The sequence below is a fragment of the Gymnodraco acuticeps genome, unplaced genomic scaffold, assembly GCF_902827175.1.
Source record: "Gymnodraco acuticeps unplaced genomic scaffold, fGymAcu1.1, whole genome shotgun sequence".
NCBI classification, from domain to species: domain Eukaryota; kingdom Metazoa; phylum Chordata; class Actinopteri; order Perciformes; family Bathydraconidae; genus Gymnodraco; species Gymnodraco acuticeps.
Genome location: NW_022991444.1, coordinates 1025191 through 1048027, shown reverse-complemented (window position 1 = coordinate 1048027; position 22837 = coordinate 1025191). Strand labels below are relative to the sequence as shown.

Sequence of the window (22837 nt, the reverse complement as noted above, 5' to 3'; positions counted from 1 at the left end):
AAAGCCATGTTGGGTAAACTACCTTTTTATATCTGCTCTCTGATCTCTCGACAAATTGAAAGTACATATTGCCTGAGATCTCATGATGTTGTTTTATTAAATGTGCCAAGTGCTAGGACTGTCTTAGGGAAGAAAGCTTTTAGTTGTGCAGCTCCACTAAATTGGAACAGTCTGCAAACATGTTTAAAACTGAGCACTTTGGTTCCCCTGCATCATTTTAAAACTCAGCTGGGTGACATGCTGTTTGATACTCATGGTACCTGTCTCTGTAAATAGAGTTTGTAAACTGTACCCTGTACATTATGTTGTATGTCATCCTTATTGTTGTTTTGTTGTTTTGATGTTACATGTGTAACTAATGTCCTGCAGGTCACCCTTGAAAAAGAGATCTTTTGATCTCAAGGGGCTTTCACCTGGTTAAATAAAGGCTACAAACAAACAAGAATCATGCTTTAATAAAGTTAAACCCCATTTGATTTCTCTGTGCAGATTGTCATGCATTTATTTTCAACAACACCAGGTGATGCCCCCTAAGTTCAGAAAAACACACCACAGTATCAGAAGAGAACTAAAGAAAGGCCTACCTGAAAAGGACAGTATCACTTTAAGTGTACTTTATATTGCATCAGATAATTTAGTTTCTCTTTTTCGGCATTGCTCATCTCTGTTGTCTGGTTGTGTAAAACCTCCTCTTTGAACTTGAATCGTGCTTCTATCAGAGTGCCATGATTCTGTCAAAGTCAATGAAACAACACTTTGATCTTGTATGACAATATTGAATGCACAATGGAGGACATTTACCAAAGGAGTCTTCCTCGTAAGATTATTTGAGCTGTCGAACTGATTAACAGAAAAAAACATCCCATGCTAAAAAGTCATCTTACGAACTTAGTCAAATACACAACTTGCAAAGTACGCCCATGTCAAAGCAACCTGCAAATTGGCTTCATGATGCATCTGAACACAGCTTGCTCAGTGCGATATAGATTTAACTAGGATATTTTTGTCAAGGTAAAAAGACAATCAGTCAGTTCCTTCTCTGGAGAAACTCAATTCCAGGTATGAGTGTTTCTTTGTCTCTTTTTTTGCTCTAAAATTGGGATGTATCTGCCCATAATCTAGCGTTATTATGTGACTTTGTTCCAACATTCGCAGCAAACTACAGAATAATACACTGGATCGATACACTTCTTGATTACAAATTTCTCCGGGGAACTGTGCTCGATATATACTGTTAAATTGATCGTTAACGTCATGCCAGTGTTGCTTATTTGCCAGCGGTAGAAAGAAAACTGAAACACAGGAGAGATGGACTAAGAGAGAGAGGAGCTTCAGGGACATAAAAGAAAGAGAATAAAAAGAGGGAGGGCTATTCGGAAGTGGCTGAGTGTAATGGCAATCTACCAAGGCGATGACAGGAGTGGGCGGGCGTTCGATATTGTAACAACGTGGAGGTGGAGAGGAAAATCTACCTGTTCTCTGTCCATGCCATCCAGCCAACTATCGGTCTGTCTGTACATGAAGGGGGGTTTCTGAGGGAGAGGGGTGATGCCCGTAAGTCATGGGGAAAGAGGAGAGGAAGGATGTGTGGTGTGGTGTGGAAAAGAGCTGTGGTGATGGATGGATGGACACAGGACGATAGGGAGCCTGAGGGGTGGGGGAGATAATAAGTGGAGTGTGTGTGTGTGTGTGTGTAGATATCGGGATGCAGAAGCTCATGTACTACTGGTACTAACATATCTGTAAATGGCCCTTGCAGTCACACTTGGTTAAGGGTCCTTTATCTCCATTTTGATCCGGATTCCAATTTGATGTTTGAATGTTAGCAAACATGGTGCCTCAGAAGTAGCCTTACTAAACAGGAAATGTTACTTATTGCGCGGTCACACCAGCTTTCAACTAGTGATATTTGGCAGTAAATTCAATGGAACGCATGCCAGTACACAGTGCGTTCAAATCGTTCAACTGTTGAGATTTTTTAAAGTCAGATGGTCAAGAGGACTGCCCTATATTTCTAAATGGTCTTTCTAGCTTTGGGACCCGCAATGGGACCCCTCCAGTGTCAGCTGGATCGCCGGAGCACTGGGATCGAGAGCAGGAGCTGGTGGGACCCCTGACGGGACAGGCGTAGACGGGACCCTGGACGGAACATGGGCCGGTGTCAGTGGGACCCCCGACAGAGCAAGGGCTGGTGTCGGCAGGACCCTCGGCGTAGCACGTGTCGGCAGAACCCCCAACAGGACAGGAGATGGAGTTGGCAGGACCCTCAGCGGAACCCCCAACAACACTGGATGTGGAGTTGGCAGGAACCTCAGCGGAACCCCCAACGAAACAGGACATGGAGTTGGCAGGACCCTCAGTGGAACCCCCAACGACACAGGACATGGAGTTGGCAGGACCCCCGACGGCACAGGACATTGGGTTGGCAGGACCCCCGCCGAGACAGGTGTCGACTGGACCTCCAACGGCATAGGACATAGGGTTGGCAGGACCCCCGGCAGAACAGTAGTCGGCGGAACCCCCAACGAAACAGGAAATGGAGCTGGCAGGACCCCCGACGAAACAGGTGTCGGCTGGACCCCCAACGGCACAGGACATAGGGTTGGCAGGACCCCCGGCAGAACAGTAGTCGGCGGGACCCCCAACGGGACAGGACATAGAGTTGGCAGGACCCCAGGCAGAACAGTAGTCGGCGGGACCCCCAACGGCACAGGATAACTGGCCCCCCAAGTCAAATTGGTCTAGAACCGCCACTGGTCCTGTCTGTTGGTTTGGAGAGGACTGAGGGTCTTTCCTCAGTGAGGAGGACCAGGCCTGATGGAGGAGCCCATGCTGGGCATAGCTGATACCAACTGCACAGGCCTAGTCTGTCACTTTATTTGACTAAATTTGTTTACTTATACATTTAATAGGTTTACAACTTCTGTCCATATGTGCTTTTTATTTAAAACATGTTTGATTCAGTTTTGGTTTACATTTCAATAAATTGTATTTGTATTTGCACTCCTTTTGTCCATTATTCTTACTGAAAATGTTAGATTACACATTCACATCTGACTGAAGATTGGCCCCATTTATTTGTGACGTTGCAAACTCTGCGGTACAAGGCACAAGTGATGTGAAGCTCATAAAGTGAGGCAAATAGAAATAATCAGCTGATGGAGTGTAGATGTGGAAATAGGTGCATTCGAACAGCTGACTGTTTTTACAATAAAAGTAGTTTCTTAGTGGACTGGTCTTAAAATCTCATAACATCAGCTTTTAATGTTCCTCTTGGATGTTCTTCTTGACCCTCAGAGAAGGAGAAAATGTCGTGTCTTTCAGGCATGTCCTTTCCTAACAAAAATTACAGGAAACATAAAACATATTATTGCAGAACAAGTGTGTTATTTATGAAAGCGGTGTGTTTGTGTGATTAGGGGCTGTAGACAGGGGTTAAATTGGGCCGGGGCTGTCCGGGGCTAAGCACCGGCACATAGGAAAATGCTCTGACGTCATGCCCCTCGCATATTTTTAACAATGTATGCAGCATGCCTATATCATATGTTTACACAAAAAATATATACATGTTAACACTTTTCTTTCTATATGTTGAAGGTTCTGAATAATTCGAAAAATCAATAAAACACTCTTTCTAGCTGTAGGGAACATAAATAGGATGACGCGACGATGACTTGCACTTTTCAAATTTTTCGCGGGTTTCCCCTTTATTTTCTTCAAATCTACTTGGCTGATCGGCGACCACACAGTCTCTTCCGTCAGTCACACAGACAGCCAGCAGAGTGACACGTGAATCCGGGAAAAAGTGTGGACAAAAATAGGTAATACGCTGACAGGTTTCTTAACATGAATTCATCTGATATTCTGGTTTTACGTTCGACTACCATTAAGTTAAATAACGTTTTTTTGTTTGACTAACTTTTGATCAAATCAAGCGTTTCTTAAACTAAGAGAAAGACACCAGCCAATGGTCGATATTGTTGACTTTATTTTAGAATAACAGATCTCTGCGACCAGCTATAGTTTGTCGGCTTTGTCAGTGAACGTGTGTCTCTGCTCTGGGGCCTCATTTATAAAGGGATATACGCTCAAAAAAATGGCGTACGCCAGTTTCTACGCAATGTTTGCGATTTATAAAATACTAACTTGACGGGAAAATGTGCGGTCCTCCACGCAAACTCTAACCCATGCGTACGCACTAAGCACAAACACGGGAGAGACGAGAAACTGCGACACCGCGTTGGCAGAAGGAAGAATGGAGAGAAATATGTGGAAATAATACCATAAATAAAATGTTACCTCTCATTTATCATATATGGATAATTCATTTGAGAGAGATGCACAGGCTGCAGTGGAGATGCTGTGCACAGCTGATCGACAGCTGGGACACAAACCACCAAATACAAAAACATAATTCAGATCCAGTCATCATGACTTCACTCCGGAGGGATTCCCCGATCACTTCTTACAGTTTCTCATCAAGGGGGTGTCTCCTGTCCCCGGTACAAACACACTGCCTGAGGAAGGCTATGTGTATTCTTTTTGTCATGAACCTTTTTCGGACCACTTATTTATTTATTTTTGTGACGATCCGACCTCCATGCTGCTACTCTGGTTCAAACTGCATCCACCAAACAATATGATTTATCTCGACCTCCCCACGGTGTGAGATGTATTTTTTAGCTGTTCCGTCGTGATTTCCTGCTATCTTCTTCATAAAGTCAGTCAAAATGAATGCATGAATGGCTTTGACTATGTATAGGCAAATATGGGCGTTACGTGAAGCCCGCAAAAGCTGCACCGCATTTCGAGTCGATTGTGATTTATAAAGGGAAACCGGCGTAGGAAGTGCTGTACGCACTTTCCTCGCCGGTACGCAATGTTTGGTGAATCGGAAAATGTCGGAACATTAGGCGCATTCACACTGCGGTACTTTTCCCACAAAGGTTCATGTGAACTTAGTTCATGTGAACTCTTTAGTTCGCATGAACTAAGTACAGATCGCGTTCACACTGGAAAAAGTCCCTGGGGGTGGATTAGGCAAATGAAGCCGCTGACGTCACTTGTTCTTCTTCTGCTTTGGGTTTACTGGCAGGCCGCAAACCACTTCACGGCGTATACTGCCGCCCAAAGTCCCCGGCCGGAAGTCCCCGGAGTTAGGGACTGGCTTCAGTAGAAGCTGCTGGGAGTCCCAGCAGCTTCTACTGAAGCCTTCCGAGTAAATCGCCAGAACGCTGACACCTCCTCATCTCTACCGCTCCCATGTTTTATTTTGTGTTGCCATAAGTTAGTCTCTCTGCGTTTCTGCGCTGGGCTAATGCTAATGCTAATAATGCTAATGCGAGGATAATAAAATGGCGGCTTCACAAAACTTTTTGGGAGTTTTGCGGGGCGTGGTTTGCAATCCTTCCAGCCAATCAGAAATGTAGCTCTTTTCTCACAAAAGAGCCGCTCGAAAGTCCCTGCTCTCTAGCAGTGACTTTCGAGGGGGTAAAAAGGTTCACATTAACTAATTTTAGTACCGGCTCTTTTTGGTGTGAACGCGATAAAAGAGTTCACATGAACTAAGTTCACATGAACCTTTGTGGGAAAAGTACCGCAGTGTGAATGCGCCTATATTTGTACCTATTTTTTGGATTTCTACTACATAAGCAACCTTCTCACGTGAATCCTACGCACGGCGTTATAAATGAGGCCCCTGATCGTGAGCTTTACACAGCAGCACCTCCCGCGGGACTCTGCTGCGGTTCCTCCGTGCAGAGCGCCCGTTTCCTAAACCATGCTATGCAGGGGCGGTTCTAGGGGGGGGGGAAACAGGGGCCAGTGCCCCCGTAACAATGACCAGGTACCCCCCTATGGCTCCCCTCCAAAAAAAGGTTACAATATTACGATTTATTGGAATTAAATCAAATCAGAGACCCGGATGTACAGTGGAGATTAAACTGTTCATTACCTTATAAAAGCAAATACTGTTTATGTTTTTTAATTAAATTGTCACTTAAATTTACCAAAACAAATACCAATTATTGCATTTTATGTTTATTTTACAAAATTACTTTATACTGTCTTTGTCAATTTAACCCGCTTTTATTGTACCCCTCTCATGAAATAACTGGCCCCAGCCTGATGCTATGTATGTGTGTGCATAAAGCTGAGATATGCATATATTTATTTCCTTTCTCTTTGAAAGTTTCAGAGTTTAAAGTGAGGCATGATGCAGAAATGAGTGAAGTAAAAAGGAGGAAACTTACAGACTTCTTTAAAAGGTATGCAAGACATCACTGCTACTTAGCGTGTCAAAGCCATTTGTATATTTTATTTATTCACCATAAGTTCCTTTGTTAATTATCCTACATTTAAATGCAGAGTTGAGCAGAACAAGGCAGGTGATGGGCGAGCAGGGCAGCTTGGAAAAGAGAGAGGATCAGAGCAGTGTAAAGAAGGGAAGGGAGTGGAGGAACTTGAGGAGAGGAGAGGAGTAGAGCAGCCTGAGGAGAGCAGAGCAGAGCAGCCTGAGGAGGACAGAGGAGCAGGGCAGCCTAAGGAGAGCAGAGCAGAGCAGCCTGAGGAGGACAGAGGAGCAGAGCAGCGTGAGGAGGACAGAGGAGCAGAGCAGCGTAAAGAAGGGAAGGGAGTGGAGGAACTTGAGGAGAGGAAAGGAGTAGAGCAGGCTGAGGAGAGCAGAGCAGCCTGAGGAGGACAGAGCAGAGCAGCCTGAGGAGGACAGAGGAGCAGAGCAGCCTGAGGAGGACAGAGGAGCAGAGCAGCCTGAGGAGGACAGAGGAGCAGAGCAGCCTGAGGAGGACAGAGGAGCAGAGCAGCCTGAGGAGGACAAAGGAGCAGAGCAGCCTGAGGAGAGCAGAGCAGAGCAGAGCAGCCTGAGGAGGACAGCAGTTTGAGGAGGACAGAGGAGCAGAGCAGGGAAGCAGTGTAGGAAAGGCTGACAACTTGCCTGACTGCTGGAATCAAAGTCAATTGGAATATTTTACACAGAAATATACATTTATAATAGTTGGAAATAAAAAAATAGGATACAAATCATGCAGGGAAGCGGGATCCCTTGGGGCAATGAGAACAGGGAAATAGAGGTACTCATTCTCTACTGAATGGCAGAACTGTAGGGTAGGCCCATATGGCAACAGCAATGAGAAGCAAATGAAATCTTTGAGAAAGAAAATAAATGAACATAGCGTCTCACAGAGTCACAAATTAGCACAGGACATAATAAAAAGACAAAATGAAGAAGCTTTAAAATTAAGCTTTCTAAAAACTCAAAAAGACATTTTGGCTTCCACCCATAATGTCTTTAGAACGGCATACTACATTGCAAAAAATAACCGGCCATACTCTGATCATCCTGGACTAATAGAACTACAAATGATAAATGGTTTAAATGTTGGCCGAGTACTCCACTCAAATGTTACATGTACAGACATTGTACATTTTATCTCAAAAGAAATGAGGGAAGCCCTATTGGCAAGTATCAAAGTGACCCGACCAAAGCTAACTGTTCTTGTGGATGAAAGCACCTCATTAAGCAAGAAGTCTTGTCTTATTATGTACCTAAGAACGTCAGTTGATAGCTCAGAGCCAGTGACCTTCTTCCTAGATCTTCTCGAGCTAGAGAGTACAACTGCAGATGGAATCATTAGTCAACTACTGAACTGTCTACAGAAATATGGCCTTGATGATGCTTTTCTGAAAGAATGTCTGGTGGGATTCTGCTCAGATGGAGCCTCTGTAATGGTAGGCAGAAATAATGGCGTCTACACACAACTGAGAAGTAAGTACCCAGGCCTCATAGGCTGGCATTGTCTAAACCATAGGTTGGAGTTGTCTGTGTCAGATGCAGTCAAGCACTGCACCGAAACCAACCACTTCACAGCTTTTCTTGACAAGCTATACTGTCTCTATCATCAGTCACCAAAGAACTTAAGAGAGCTTGATGCTGCAGTCTCTGAAGTAGGTGTATGCTTGAGGAAGATTGGTCGCGTCCTCGGGATAAGGTGGGTGGCTTCATCTTTTAGGACAGTAAATGCTGTTTGGACCATGTATCCTGCACTCTATCATCACCTCACATCTGCAAGTGTAGATGTGAACCGTTCCTCAAATGATAGATGCATGTATGAGGTGCTAGCAGCAAAGCTAACGTCAGTTGCTTTTGTTAAAAACCTGGGACTGATGATGGATGCACTTGAGGAGCTGAAAGACCTGTCTGAGGCTCTACAGTCGAGAGACATTAGACTGTCTCAATCAGTACATCTGATAAAAAGACAGCTAGATGTTTTTAAAACCATGAGCAGGAACCCAGACAGTGGTCTGTTCTACAAACCCGCATGTGAGGCAGAGCAGCAAGGTGTTTTCAATGGCATAGCACTATGCAATGACCCAAGGCAGAAGATAATAGATCCCACAAAGTTTTATGCAGCACTATGCAAAAGCATGGAAACAAGGATGGTCACAAGTGAAGAGGAATCCCTCTTTCAAAAGGTCAATGTTCTTGATACAAAGACATGGCCAAGCCCTCTACCATTAATGTATGGTGAGTGTGAAATAAGAGAGCTATGCACTCTTTTGAAAATCGGATTCTCTGGTGTTAAGCGAAGTTATAGGGACTTTAAGGAGAATGCCAGTGTGCCGATGCACATGTCCCTTCTAAAGCTTAACAACGCAGTGGAAACCATTGCTGTGAGCAGTGCAGAGTGTGAGAGGGGTTTCTCAGAAATGAATGCAGTTGTAACATCAATGCGCTCACAACTGAAAACTCAAAATGTCTCTGCTCTAATGTTCATTCAAATGGTTGGACCTCATCTTACCTCTTGGGACCCCACAAAATATGTGAGGAAGTGGGTGGCTACCAGAAGGTCTGCAGACCGTTTAGCCTGTAGACAAAGATGCACGACTACACAGGCTTCCCCCTATCAGCCTATCTGGGATTTGATGAAGTAGCTGGTCGTACATACAGTAATGTTGTTGAACTGCTTATATTGATGTGGACTTTCATTCCTCAATCAATTCAGATAATATGTCTCTGTACTCATATAGTTGTTTTTTAATGTTCTTGAGTAAGTGTGCAGAGAAATGTTGACTTAAAATGGCAATTTGAAGGTCTGTAATTTGTGAAAAATGTTTGTGTATATATTAATGATTTCAAATGTAAATTCATTACAGTTAAATAATACTAATAAAAAGATGGTCTATTTGACATACTTTCTCGATTGGTGGCATGAAATAGTGCATCTGATACAGGAGCAGTTGCTTTAGGATTGGGCATCATATATTGCCCCCCCCCCCCCAAAAAAAAACACAGCCCCCCCACATATCAAATCCCAGCTTAACCCCTGGCTATAGATATCATTATTTTGTAATTGTAATGTTTTGTTTTTTTTCAACAGTGAGCTACAAAGACAATCAGATTATGAATGAACAGTATGAAATTCATCAACATTGAAATATATGTTATTATCAAAATAATATTTAACTGTTATCAAAACGTAGTGCAACTGTAGAAGCTTGCTCTGTTGTCTCACTGAAAGAATAACTTTTACCACATTTTTCAGACAATATTGAGAGATAAATAGTAGCAGTTCTCACTATGTGTTAAATATCTTTGCCTTCAATACATTAAATTAGAAAGCTGACAAAGTCATATTGCTTGTTAACATCTAAATGTAACTTTTTGCATGGAAAAAACCCTCAACTTAACTGATGTGTAGGTGATCTAGTATTTAGTATTGTTTAATGGAATGTATATCAGTGTATTCAAGTCAATACTTCATTAATTTAAACCAATATCTTTTGTTAATTCTTTGTACAGTATGAAAAGAGAGTCTTTGTACCTGTGCTGAAGTTCACTGCTGTGCAGTGGCGTTTTCTCCTGGAGGCCAAGGGAAGCCAGGCTTCCCCTGTTTTTTTGGATTGTAGTTATAATTTTAATAAATAAATAAAAACACTTCGTTTAGTTTCGGAAATTCTTTGTTGTGTGTTGCTGCCGGCCCGTCTCTCCCCCATTCTCATTGAGTATTTTACAAAGAGTGAAACAGCGCCCCTGTCCATGTTATGGTGAGACAGTAGATTGCACTCTCTGTTTCGAGAGGAGGCCAGCCGAAATTGGCTTCCCTTGGTGAAAAAAATGGAGGGATTGACCAATCAGATGAGGCTCACGTCATGCCCCTGCCAACCTGTGATTGGTCAGGGCCATGCCAAGGGAAGCCAGAGGCGGCTGGCTTCCCTTGCCTCACAATCCAATCAAATCGCATCAACTTAGTGTTGCAGTGACACATCCTAAAACCAGGAAGTAAGCTGCGCTCGGTTTCCCTCGACAAAAAAGCAATGGGATTTCTCCATAGGATTTAGGAAAATAGCTTGAAATAAGGTCAGTGGAAAACAAACCTGTTAGATAGATAAATGCACGTTGTGTTCAGTCGGATAATATCCACATGTCTACCCTACTTTCATAATTTTCGAATCATAAAACTAATCGATAGAAGATAGATAGCGCCACTGCACCACTCTCACCGCCGTTAGAAAGTAGCAAGCAACTGAAGCAAGTGCAATTATGGAGGGTGGAGATTTGGAGTATTTAATCAAAAATAATTGTACTAAACTTCCGCTACAGCGGCAGCAAGAAATACAATCTGATGACAGGCCAATGCCCAAACTGGAGCTGTGTACAGTGAGGAACAAAGGAGCGAATTGGACGTAAAACGTTAAAGGTCTCCTGATTTAGTTTGTGAATGAATGCTTATTTGAGTTTGGGCTGGAGAGTGCGTGCGGACCTGTCGGTTAGATAACAGGCGTGAGTAAGTCCTGCATCTGTATGATACAAATGTGTGTAAAATGATACCGGGTGCTGTAATGTGTAATCACTCATCTGGTTACGTTATTACATTGACCACCACACCCCGACCCAAAAGAAAGGACGTATTATTGGCTTCCCCTAATATTTTCCCCACGCCACGCTACTGCTGCTGTGAGGAGTCCAGTTCTGTCTCTCACTCTCTGGTCCAGCCTGTCTGCATTACCTGGACACCTTAAACAAACAGATATATATATATATATGTAAAGTACCATGTGTACAAACAATATAACTGATTATCTTCTGTTGAACATGTTGGATTGTGTATTGTCTGAGTCAGGGTCCTTTTTATTTTACTGTAACTTTGGAAGTTGTGTTACCAATGCTTACTGTTTATTTTATACCCATTTGGTAATGCAATTAATAAAAACAACAAGGTTTGGGTTCGTTCTTCAGATGACTGTGACGTTAACGTGTAAGCTCAATAATGAACTCCGGCTCAACCAACCATATTCTAATATCTAAGTAATCATCTTGAAATATGACATTAATAATTGTAATATACACACATCTTATTGTGAGGTTGATTTCACATACACTACTTCGACATTAGCTTGTCTACATACTTGAGCATAGCCAATTTAAATTAACCTTAGATGCATACAGTTCTACCTACATAATAAAATATCTCTAAGTTACAAGGATGTAACCTTATTTTATCAACCTCAAACAGAAGCCGTTTGTTCAACAGTATTATCCCACTTAATGCTTAACACTTGTCTATTTCGTTTGAACCTTTATATATACAGTCCAGAGTTCCCGTTAGAATATTTTTTCGCCGGTCAACATGTCCGTTAAAGTTGAAATCTTCCGGACGAAATGAGAAAAGTGCTGGTCAAAAGTGAACAGTAACTTACAATAACACGTGAATAATAAACGGAGCGCTCTCCCTCTCCTGACAGCCCGTCAGTATCATGCAGCTCGCGGATCAGTGATGAGTGACCCAACTGTAAAACTAAACATATCTATAACTAGTTACGGGAGTTTGAGAGGTAATTAAAATAGCTACGTGTGATATTCTAACCTGAAGTGTGTGTTTTGTTCCGCTCACCGCTGCATGTGATCATGCAGAGCTGCGTGTCGACTCGTCAGCAGCAGCTGATCTCTCTCTCCCGTCAGATTAGACTTCACTCGCGTTTATGTCCATATCGATCAGATCCAGCTAGTTCTAGCTTATGATATGACTACCTGCTTATTAAAAGACACCTAAACAATAAGCGTTGCTATGCAACCGGGTGAGGCCGCAAAGTATAGCGCAGCATTATGTATTTGTTTACATGCCCACCGGAACCCTGAGACATTACCAACAGATCAACGCACAATCAACCCATACAGGACATCTCTTTCTCCACATTACATGTTAGACATTAGAATGTCACATAAATGGCGCAAGTTGCGCAACTGATGTGGTATTGCGCTAAGCGGAAATTATTTTCAACGGACACTTTGACCGGAGAGATTTAGATTTGCCGGTCTTCAGCATATTTTACCAGTCGTAGTCCGGTAATTACCGGCTAACGGGAACGCTGATACAGTCTATGATTTTAACTTGGAGGCTACGATTAGCATCGTTAGCACCGATGTAGCTACCACTAGCTTACATGCTAAACCAAGCCTTACCATTCATTACGTAGCTGATTAAAATCATTAACACATAAATAAACCACTCGAATTTCACTTACCGCATTCATGCACCGTCTGTTTTAACCGCAGAGCGAGTCACAATAGTCCGATATATAAGCATGAAGAACAAACAACCACGGCCGGCTACAAGTTGTGTTTCCTGGATGAGCTGAGCAGGCAGAATCCCTGTAGCTAGCTTCACGGAGCAGCTAGCAGAGAGACAAGAAGCTAACAGCGGCAGGCACTTGACAGAGCCGTCACTCAATGTGACCACGCCCTAATTTATGCACAAACTTTAAGACCTAATATAAATAAAAGGGTTGCGTTAGAAAACAATTCACTCACAGATTCATAATCATGAAGGTTTTATCTAACTATATCGATAATAAAATGTATGGAGCCAGGGGTAGAAACATGTTTTTTTCTGCTGTAAAATTGGGCATTTTAACATGGGGGTCTATGGAAATTGCTCCTTTCTGCAGCCATCGCCTATCGGCCAATATATGAACTGCAGTGTGTGGCACTTCCGTATTGGCGTCCCGGCTCTACCAAGCCCCCAGGAAGTGCGCCGGAGTCTGATGAGAATATTCGTGCTGGTCAAACGGCGGTACTACACTTCCTTTAGGTTGGTGGGCCCGGAAACACTTTTTCCCATTGACTTACATTGGGAAAGAGTGGTCTGTAACTCGTCGGATAATTTTTTGTAAACTAAATAAACTACCCAGTATGAACGTTTGTATAGCCCTTATTAAAAACATTCGTTCCTCAAGTTGTAAAAATGTGCTAATAACGTTATTCTGAGTTATTTCCCTCGGCATTATGAACGCGCATCTAACCCACGGGACCGCGCCGCCCGGCACGTTCATGTTATGTGTTCAGTACTACATGAGTTTCTCTTTACCCATGGATGCACAATAACAACGGACCATATCGCCTTACTGCCATCCCACGGAGCTGTAATAATGGATATATTGCACATGTTTGCTGTAATTCATCATTTGTAAAATATTATACCACATGGGCTGTATGATGTAAATCTTGTACCGTAAATGTTGTATTAAATAAAGTTAATATTACCGACGTAGATTAACGTTCCTGTAGCTTCTTATTACACTTGCAATTGTTTTAGTTACTTGTGGGCTACTTAACATGAATAATCACAGTTACTATCCTTTTACTCCATCACATTTCAAAAAGAAATAGGCTATTGTTATTTTAACTCCACCACAGTAATCCATCATCATCTTTACTTTTTAGATAAAGTTTTAACTCACAATTGATCATAACAGGCTTCAACATATACATTTTTATATATTACCAAGTGGTTTCATGTACAACCCACACAAGTATCATGCTAAATGAAGCTCTGTTGCTTGGATATCACTAGATCCTGATGTCAGCGTAATATAAAAGTACATAACGATTGATGTGTAACTTAGCATAATTTACTAGCTAGCCGCTAGCTGCTAACTGCCGCCTCGTTAATATAAATCCAGTACCATGCTGTCATGAACGCGCGGTGCTGTTACGTGTACGCAAATTCACGTGCTTAATGTGAACAAGCCTTTTGGGCGGCGTGGTTAAAGTTGCGCATGCTCTATGAGTGCACATACGGGTACTTCTCAGGCATGCCGGGTAATCTGTGACGTTTCGCTCTCTCAAAAGTTGGGCCATTTTGTCATCATGCGCCATTGAGCAACTCTCATAGGAATGAATGAGGCCCCGCCTCCCACGCTGTATCCAGTTCTTATTATACATCCATGGGCTCTACCCCACAGTTTGCCGCTTGGACATGACACGGGGGGCTGGAGTCGGAACCATGGCTGCTGGGGCCAGGACTGAGGCTGGAACCATGGCTGTGTGGGCCGGTTCTGGAGCCGGAACCATGGCTGCTGGGGCCGGGACTGGAGCCGGAACCATGGCTTCTGGGGCTCGGGTTGCTAGCCTGGACTTGCGACTCCTTCTCTTAGGAGCCTTTTGGAGGCTCCGTGGACCTCCAAAAGCCAGACGAGTACCCGAGAACGGATCCTGGACAGGAGCAGGACATAGGGAAGAAGCAGGGGCTGACTCCAGACGGAACGCACCGAGACATATGGTGTCAGGTTGGGAATTGGGAGGCAGGGGGCTCGCATGCCTGGGGCTCGCATGCCTGGGGCTAGCAGGCCGGGAATCACATGTCGGGAGGAAGTCCATAATCCAGCCAGGTAAGAACTTCACTAAACATGGCTTCTCTGTTGCCATCTGATGCGCCTCTGCCAGAGCAGCCTCTTTCTGCTCAACACTGGATGCTCCCCTCCACCTACCATAGCAGCAAGCCAAAGAGTATAGGTAAATTGATGTAACTCCACCTCAAATGGATCATCTGCTGGGTCCATCTTTGGTTGGATTGTTCTGTCAGGGTTGAGTGAAGCAGGCAGGACCCAAACGCAGATTTAAACAGAAAATACCTTTATTTCAAGGCTAATTAAACAAAATAACTCTTCCCAGTCCAAATGTGTCAGTTTCCTTAAGAACTTGTGGTAACAAATATTTGTATCACTCGTCAAATATAGCAGGAATAATGAAGAGCAGCTGATTTGAAAAAACAAACTCGAGAGGCGGCTGAGTTGACCGCAGTGCAGAATCGCTGTATAGTTTAAATCTCCTAACAATGTTGTCCATTTTAGACATAGGCTTATTATATTTACAGTCCTTAATAACATTTATTTTCTGGGCTCAATATCTGTCTTTTTCGTTGTGATCGCTAAATTCCCCTTGTTTATAATAACCACCGTTCCTTCAGCAGGATAATGTAGTGATTCAAAGTGTGATTTTAGCAAACGAGTGCTTTTGTTTTGAAATCACTTCCGTGAGTTTCGCCCCGCCCCTCGTTCCAAGGACCATTTGACCATTTAGTAAGGTAAAAAACTAAAAGCAAAAACGCCGCTCAGATGCTCTTCCGTTTACTTGTTTAATAAAGAAAAACAAATGGACGGTAGATACACGGATTCTGCTCTCCACAATGATCAATAACAGCTAACGGATGGTTAAAGTAAGGTACAAATAAACAGAATCACACTTTTATTTGCCATACTCGCCTTTAACTCTTAGCTCAGGTTAATCTCGCCCCCCTCCGACGTAAGCGTGACGTATGAGGTTCTTGCTTCTAGACCGAATATTTTTCGGTGCTTGAAACGAACCGGATTCCGGAGCTTAGAGTTGGCTCCACTGCGGTGTGAACAGGAAAAAACTGTGCTTTTCAGGCTCTAGCTCCAAACCGGCCCTGGAACCGCATTGGTGTGAAAGCCCCATTAGACAGTGAGAGAGAGGGGCTAGATCGGGGCTTGACCCACGTCGCTCAAAATGGCTCAATAGGCACACTATAGACACTAATTAGAAGAACGCAGACTAAAACAGCAATTTACAGACGAATCAGAGGATAAAACATGATCTTAAAATATATTTAATATATACACGCAATCAGCTCATAACCCAAAGCCAAAAAGACTACATTAGGCAGCGAACCCAAAAATCCGGGAGGAAGAGCAGAGGCCAGCAAACACCTGGGCGTGTTTTAATTAACTGATAATATATTCACTCTTATGCTCATCCTTCCCCATGGCTCAGTTGTTCCTGTCCCTTTAGGAAATGAATAGTTTGCAGATTTGTGTTCTGAGTGTAATCCGTCTCATTCAGGGTGATTTAAGGAAGCTTTCAGAATACGTTATTTTTACCTGTGGAGATATGCAGTTTCATTACCCACACTTTCCCAAAGAGTTACATCATTAATTATTCAGTTTCTTAACATTTTAAGTTGATCACAAAATAAGGCTACAACTGCACAACACTGCTTTAAATATATATATATATATTATGTATATGTATTATTTCAATAATTGGTATAGTTGCCATACATTTGTGTTCTTCATTTTATTTGATCAATTAAATCCCTTACTTTTTTAACTTACGTTTCTACAGCAAAAAAAAGGAAAGTGCATTTATGCAAAAACACCCTTTTTGAAAAATTCTCAATTATGCATCATCTATCGTTTAAAATCATACCATTATGTTGTAATAATTCCATATGTTAAGTACAAATAATGTATCAAAAGCTGTGTCAAATCTTATCCTTTATATTTAGATTATAAGATTGTTCATTGTGCTCCAGGTTTACATTTTAACTCGAAATTCCATTTGGGTTCATTTGTCAAGCATCTTTTAACAGCTTTGGTTTATTGATTTAAAATTGGCTGCATTAGATCTATTTTCCTCTAAAATGCCAGTGAAGGGTTTATAGTGGCTGTTACTTGGCCTCAGGTTAAATGACAGCTCATCAAGGTGAGTGACATGCAGGGAGGTGTACAGAGGACACACTCCCATCCACTCACACAGTATAGCATGTGAACATACATCATTACATTTTGACAAATTGTCAGTCATTGAGTTGACAGAATGTTTGTCGTTGAGAGGAGCGGAATGCTTACTTTGCACTACTCTGTAATTAGAGGTCAAAAGGCTCAAACATTTATTTTCGCATTCGAGCTCATAACAACAGTCACTTGATTTTTATTTCTCTCTGTGGCTGATTAATACATATATAATGCCATCATTTTCAACATGTTGACCACCTGACCCTTCTGTGTGTGTGAGTTGTAGCCTTCTCCGTACATACTGTATATAACGGATGGGAACAGGAGCCTGTAAAACTATTGCTGAAGTGAATAGAATAATTATAATCTAGTGCTTGTTTACTTTAAGATAAACACTCACTTGCTGCTTTCTGTTACAATAATTGGAATCCTTTTAAGGACATAACAACATTTAAAGAAAACGGAAATTAGGTCTGCAAAAAATAAGTGGGCTACATCTGTTGTTCCAGAGTGTCAGATGCATATTTAATTAACAGTTGATGTTTTTTATGCTGCTCTGATCTCATTGTAGTTTGTGAGCATTAATTAAGCTACCACAAAACAGTGCAATGCTTTTTATGTCTTATCAACCTATGCAAGCTGGTCTATAATTCTTCTCAGATCAATCATGATGTATTTTTGCATTAAGGGTTGGTTTAAAAAAGATTAAAATGTGAAAAGGCCCACTATTCTGAAACCACAATATTCCAGAAAAAATGTCCCAATGTTGGACCAAAAGACCATTTGTCCAATAGTCTGTCAATTCCATCAAAAAAGGCGGGCATTGTACCGAAGGCCTACTGTTATGAAAATAGACACTCCGCTGCAGAGAACAGAGGCACGTGGCTAATCTTTAAGCAAAATGACTGCAAAGGCATGACCCGCCTCACCATTCCTTATAAGGCTTAACTTGCTATTTTTGGCTTTGCCATAGTAGGAATAACATATTTACAAATAGCCATTAGCTGGAGCAAAGGGTCTTTAAAACTATGGGTTTTTAGACTTTACAGAAAAGGACAGGGAAGGCAATTAATATATATATGATATGCCCGCCACAAACTTTGGTTTAATTGGATGACTGCAGAAACCTAAGTTTAAAAGCTATCCTTAATAAACCTTACCTGCCTGGGAAAACGTTTTCGATTAAAACAAGGCTCCATTGTTCCCTTGAGTTAAGCTTGAGATTGGCTGATGAATCGGAGCCAGAATTACAGTCACTTTACAGTACCGCGCTGATGTTGGGAGAGCTGAGCCAGAAGGGAGAGCTCTCAATCTACCCGTCCTTCCTACTCTCATCTGTGGTCCTGAAGGGTGGGTCATGTCCCAAAGAACAAGGTTCTGTATACAAGGCCGATAGGTTTCTCAAGATAGTGGCTGGGATCTCTCTTAGGGATATGTTTAGAAGTTCAGACTCGGAATATAGCTGCTGCTTCTTTGCTCAGTTAAGGTGGTTCTGGCACCTAGTAAGGATGCATCTTGGGGGGTGTTCCAGGCACGTCAAGCTAGACGGGGACCAAGGGGCAGACCCAGTACCAGGTGCATGGATTATATCTCCACCCTGGCCTGGAAATGCCTTGAAATGATTCAGTTAGAGCTGGTTCCTTTGCTACAATACTCCTGATAAGCGTTTGACTGGTTGGATAAATGAGTGGTTGTTGAATGGTGCAATGAAGAAAGGTCAGTTGTAAAAGAGTCAGACGACTTCAGAAACTACCTGAACTGAGAGGTTGGAGGAGGGATAATGGTGGTTCTGAAGGGAAAGAGGGCAGAGGAAAACAAAGAAGTAAAGAGAGAACTGAGGCCAAAATGGACAGCAACATACTGTTTGACTTTACTTCTATCTGAGAAAGAAAGAAAGCTGTGTGGACACCATAGACTGTATATATAAATGTGGACACACACACACACACACACACACACACACACACACACACACACACACACACACACACACACACACACACCTGTCTGATGTTGAGCAGCGTTTGTATGTTGGGTCACACTGACTGAATGCTGGCGGGTGTTATTTTACCCATGCCCGTATGGCCTGCACTATACACCATGAACAAAGCACTGATGGGCTGCTTTCAAAGAGCCTTACCTGCTCTTTCAGCATCAAAAAGTGCACTTAGGAGCCTCTGTGATTTTCCATCTCTTTCCTCAGCTCAGGTTGGGTTATATTATGATGAGCAATAGTCTCTCCCTCTCCAGCCGGCGTCTCTTTCATCCTCACCCCCTCATCTCCTCCCCCATCAATATATCCCTGTCCTTGCTGTTCCCTTGTCTTGCACATACACTCTTTCTTTGTTATATTAATAACCCCATAAGCTTGGACTTTTACCCTAAAAAACACACAACACAATTTCACTCAATATGCTCCCAGTGTAATCTTGACTTTATGTAAAAATGCATTAGTTCAAGTAGTAGACGTATCACAGATGTGCTGGCGATGTAATCATTCAAAGCGCCTCTGTAGGTGGTCAGAAAACAAGCGGTGTAAACGCAGTGTGCCGCCAATCATCACACGGCTACGGTTACATACTGCAGAGAATCATTTGCATGGATCCAATCAAGGTCACAGAGAGATGCACCTCAGAATAGTATTTTCTTTTATGAACATAAAAATCAGACTTCCAGTCTCACGATAAGGACAAAGTATTCCTTTATACAGTATATGGAATTTATGCTTGAAGTTTAGGCTAATGGTGTGCTCCTTTACTGCGCATGCTACACATTTGGTGGGATTGTTTAAGGAAAATATGCCAGAATTTAACACCTTGCAAAGGGTTAATTAACATGTAATAAAGTGTTTAGAACGTGTCACCAGTGGTTTAATCAATGGTTAAGAGATACAATTCTCGAAGGAAATACCGACGACATGACCTCAGAATCCTCAGTGGTAGAACCTGCTTGGGTTTCTGGGTTGTAAATACGTTTGTAGGTGTTTATCCTCCCCCAGAACTTTCCTTGTTTTGTTCTTTGTTTAAAGCTTAACCATTTTTAATCAGTCAAACGACCATTTGACCAATAACCTCAATATTTCTAATACATAGCTATTAGGGGTGTAACGGTACACGTACCCGTACCGAAATTATTCGGTACGGGCACTTCGGTTCGGTACGGGTGTGTACCGAAGTGTACCGAACGAATATAACGTTAAACGTAAAAAAATTAGAACGTGAACAACTTTTTGGAAGTAATCTCAGGTGCTGCGGGCGCAGCATTCAGAGTCATTTGCTCACATTGGGTTCCACGCGTCATAGAGCGAGCAAGTAATTTCATTGGACGAGAGAGACATGCTATGAGAGCTGGTCACAGGGATGCGTTCAAATTTAGTCAGTAATTTGAGGAACTCTCAAAATGGCGAACGCAGGGAAAGTGGAGCTCGAAAATCCTCCACCAACATTAAAGTCTCCGGTTTGGGAACATTATGGTTTTGCAGTTGCATACAACGATGACGGACAAAGACAGGTGGACCGAACTAAAGCTGTTTGTCGGCATTGTTCGACACACATTGGTTACGCGGCCGGCAATACAACAAACATGCACACGCATCTGAAAAGACATCACCCGAACGTAAATATTACCGGTATCAAACGAAAAATGACTGAAGTGCAAACTCAACTCCCACTATCATTTAAGCCTCCACCACTCGTAAAAAGTTCCGACCGAGCCACAGCTATCACAAACGCCATAGGTGTTTTCATAGCAGCGGACATGCGACCATATTCCGTTGTGGAGAATATAGGGTTCAAACACATGTTGAGAGTGGTCGAGCCTCGTTACCAGGTTCCCTCTCGTCCGCACTTCAGCCAGGAAGTGATACCAGCACTTTACAATAAAGTAAAAACAACAGTTGTCCACGACCTATCCAAGGCATCTTCTATTGCTCTAACGACCGATGGGTGGACATCTCGGGCCACCGAGAGTTATTTAACTGTAACGGCGCACTACATTACACCCGACTGCAACTGGAACATGCAAAGCCACGTCCTGCAAACTCGCCCCCTTTACGAACAGCACACAAGCACAAATCTGGCAGAGGTACTGAAGGAGGTAGTGTCAGAATGGAAGTTGGAGAGGCCAGGTAACACAATTCCAGTCACAACAGATAACGCAAGAAACATTGTCAATGCAATCAGTGAAGCTGGACTGGGCCCCCAAATTGGATGCTTTGCTCACACAATTAATTTAGCAGCACAAAAAGCAACAGGAATCAACCAGGTGTCCAGGCTGCTAGGCAGAATCAGGAGTGTTGTGTCTTTCTTCCACCGTAGCACAACAGCTGCACATATATTGCAGTGCAAACAGGAGATGCTCAATGTGCCAAAACACAAACTCATCCATGATGTCCCCACTCGCTGGAACTCCAGTTATGACATGGTGGAGCGGTATCTTGAGCAGCAAGCTGCTGTTTACTCAGCATTGACAGAAAAGACCCTCAAGAAAAACAAAAACATTAATACATTGAGTGACCAGGATGTGAGAATGGCAGAGGAGGTAATTGAGGTCCTTAAACCCCTAAAAACGATCACAACACTGATGTGCACTGAAACAACTCCATCAGTTTCAATGATCCTGCCTCTCAAAACAATGCTGATTAAATCCATGGGACCAAATGAGAAGGACTGTCTAACTGTGAAGGAAGTCAAAGCTGCCATCAGAGGGAGCCTAAAGGACAGATACACTGACCCTGCTCTTCAGGACTTTCTTCATAATGCACAGCTGTAGATCCAAGGTTCAAGGCCCTTTCTCATGTGGATAATGCCTGCCGTGAACACATCTACAACAGTCTCACCACAGAGATTGTGGCCATTGAAGAACAGGTATACAATTAATTAATTTCCTTATGCATAAATTCAATTTTTGCTTAATTTGAAACATGTTATAGCTGTTACAATGTGAATAGTACTCTCATGTAAAATATAACATTATTTCTGTCATTTAATTCTGCAGAGGGAGGCCACAGAGACAGCAGGAGCCATGTCATCCGCAGGGAGAGCAGACCCAGAGGAATCTGTAGAATCTTCCTCCTCCTCCTCCTCCTCCTCCCATCCTCCTCCTCCTCCTCCTCCCATCAGGAAGTCAGCCATGGCAGAACTGTTTGGTGAGCTCTTCAACACTGAGGAGAGAAACAAGCCCACTTTGCAGCTGGTGAAGGGAGAGGTTACCTCATACATGGCAGCGGACAGCACTTCACTGGACTCCGACCCACTTGCATGGTGGAAGAACAATGAGGCCAAATATCCTCATGTTGCCATGTTGGCAAAGCGCTACCTGGCTGTATCTGCTACCTCTGTCCCTAGCGAGAGGGTGTTCTCCACAGCAGGAGACATTGTTAGTGCCAGCAGATCTGCCCTTTCAGCAAGCAATGTGGACAAGTTAATTTTTCTAAAAAAAAACCTGAAAATACAATGAGAAGCAATCTGCCGGCTAATGTCAATCTGCTGGCTGCTCAGGTCTGAGTACTAGTATTACGAACAGAGTACTACAGTACAGTTCAAGCACAGATTTCAGTTCATCGAAATGCTGCACTTTTATGTTCATTTTGTTATATTTTTTATTTATTAGAGTTCACAGTTTAATAATAATAAAAAAATATATATATATATTTTATGTTTTGTGAGAATTTTTTCTGCTGTACCGAAAACGTACCGAACCGAACCGTGACCTAAAAACCGAGGTACGTACCGAACCGAAATGTTTGTGAACCGTTACACCCCTAATAGCTATGGAAAGGGGGGTATTTATCAGTGGCGAACCGTCAGGGCCTTCAAGGTATTCAGAGAATACCCTGGAACACTCAGATAAAACAAACAAAAAAATTGATTTAATTATATAAATAAAATGTAGTAAAATGTATATGAAATGAATAAATGAGAATCGTATCCGTGTTGTTGATCTGTAATATTACAGTGTTACGTTGATTTGTTTGTCCTTCTCGGACCATGCACTACGCATTTCAGTG

The 22837-nt window shown here is 42.7% G+C and overlaps 1 protein-coding gene across 1 annotated transcript; it reads left to right on the top strand.

Annotated features, from left to right (window-relative positions):
- Positions 1 to 20847: 20847 nt before the first annotated feature.
- Positions 20848 to 22441, top strand: LOC117532897 (zinc finger BED domain-containing protein 1-like). Its single transcript, XM_034196492.1, has 3 exons — positions 20848 to 20956; positions 21595 to 21695; positions 21826 to 22441. The coding sequence occupies exons 1-3, from the start codon at positions 20848 to 20850 to the stop codon at positions 22285 to 22287; spliced, it is 672 nt and encodes a 223-aa protein (XP_034052383.1). The 3' UTR covers positions 22288 to 22441.
- The last annotated feature ends 396 nt before the right edge of the window (positions 22442 to 22837 follow it).

Bases quoted from the DNA above. Each gene is read 5' to 3' on its own strand.
- LOC117532897 (XM_034196492.1), top strand. From the start codon at position 20,848: ATGCAAAGCCACGTCCTGCAAACTCGCCCCCTTTACGAACAGCACACA. The intron at 20,957-21,594 runs GTAACACAATTC...CATAATGCACAG, and splicing joins ATGGAAGTTGGAGAGGCCAG to CTGTAGATCCAAGGTTCAAG. The intron at 21,696-21,825 runs GTATACAATTAA...TTAATTCTGCAG, and splicing joins TTGTGGCCATTGAAGAACAG to AGGGAGGCCACAGAGACAGC.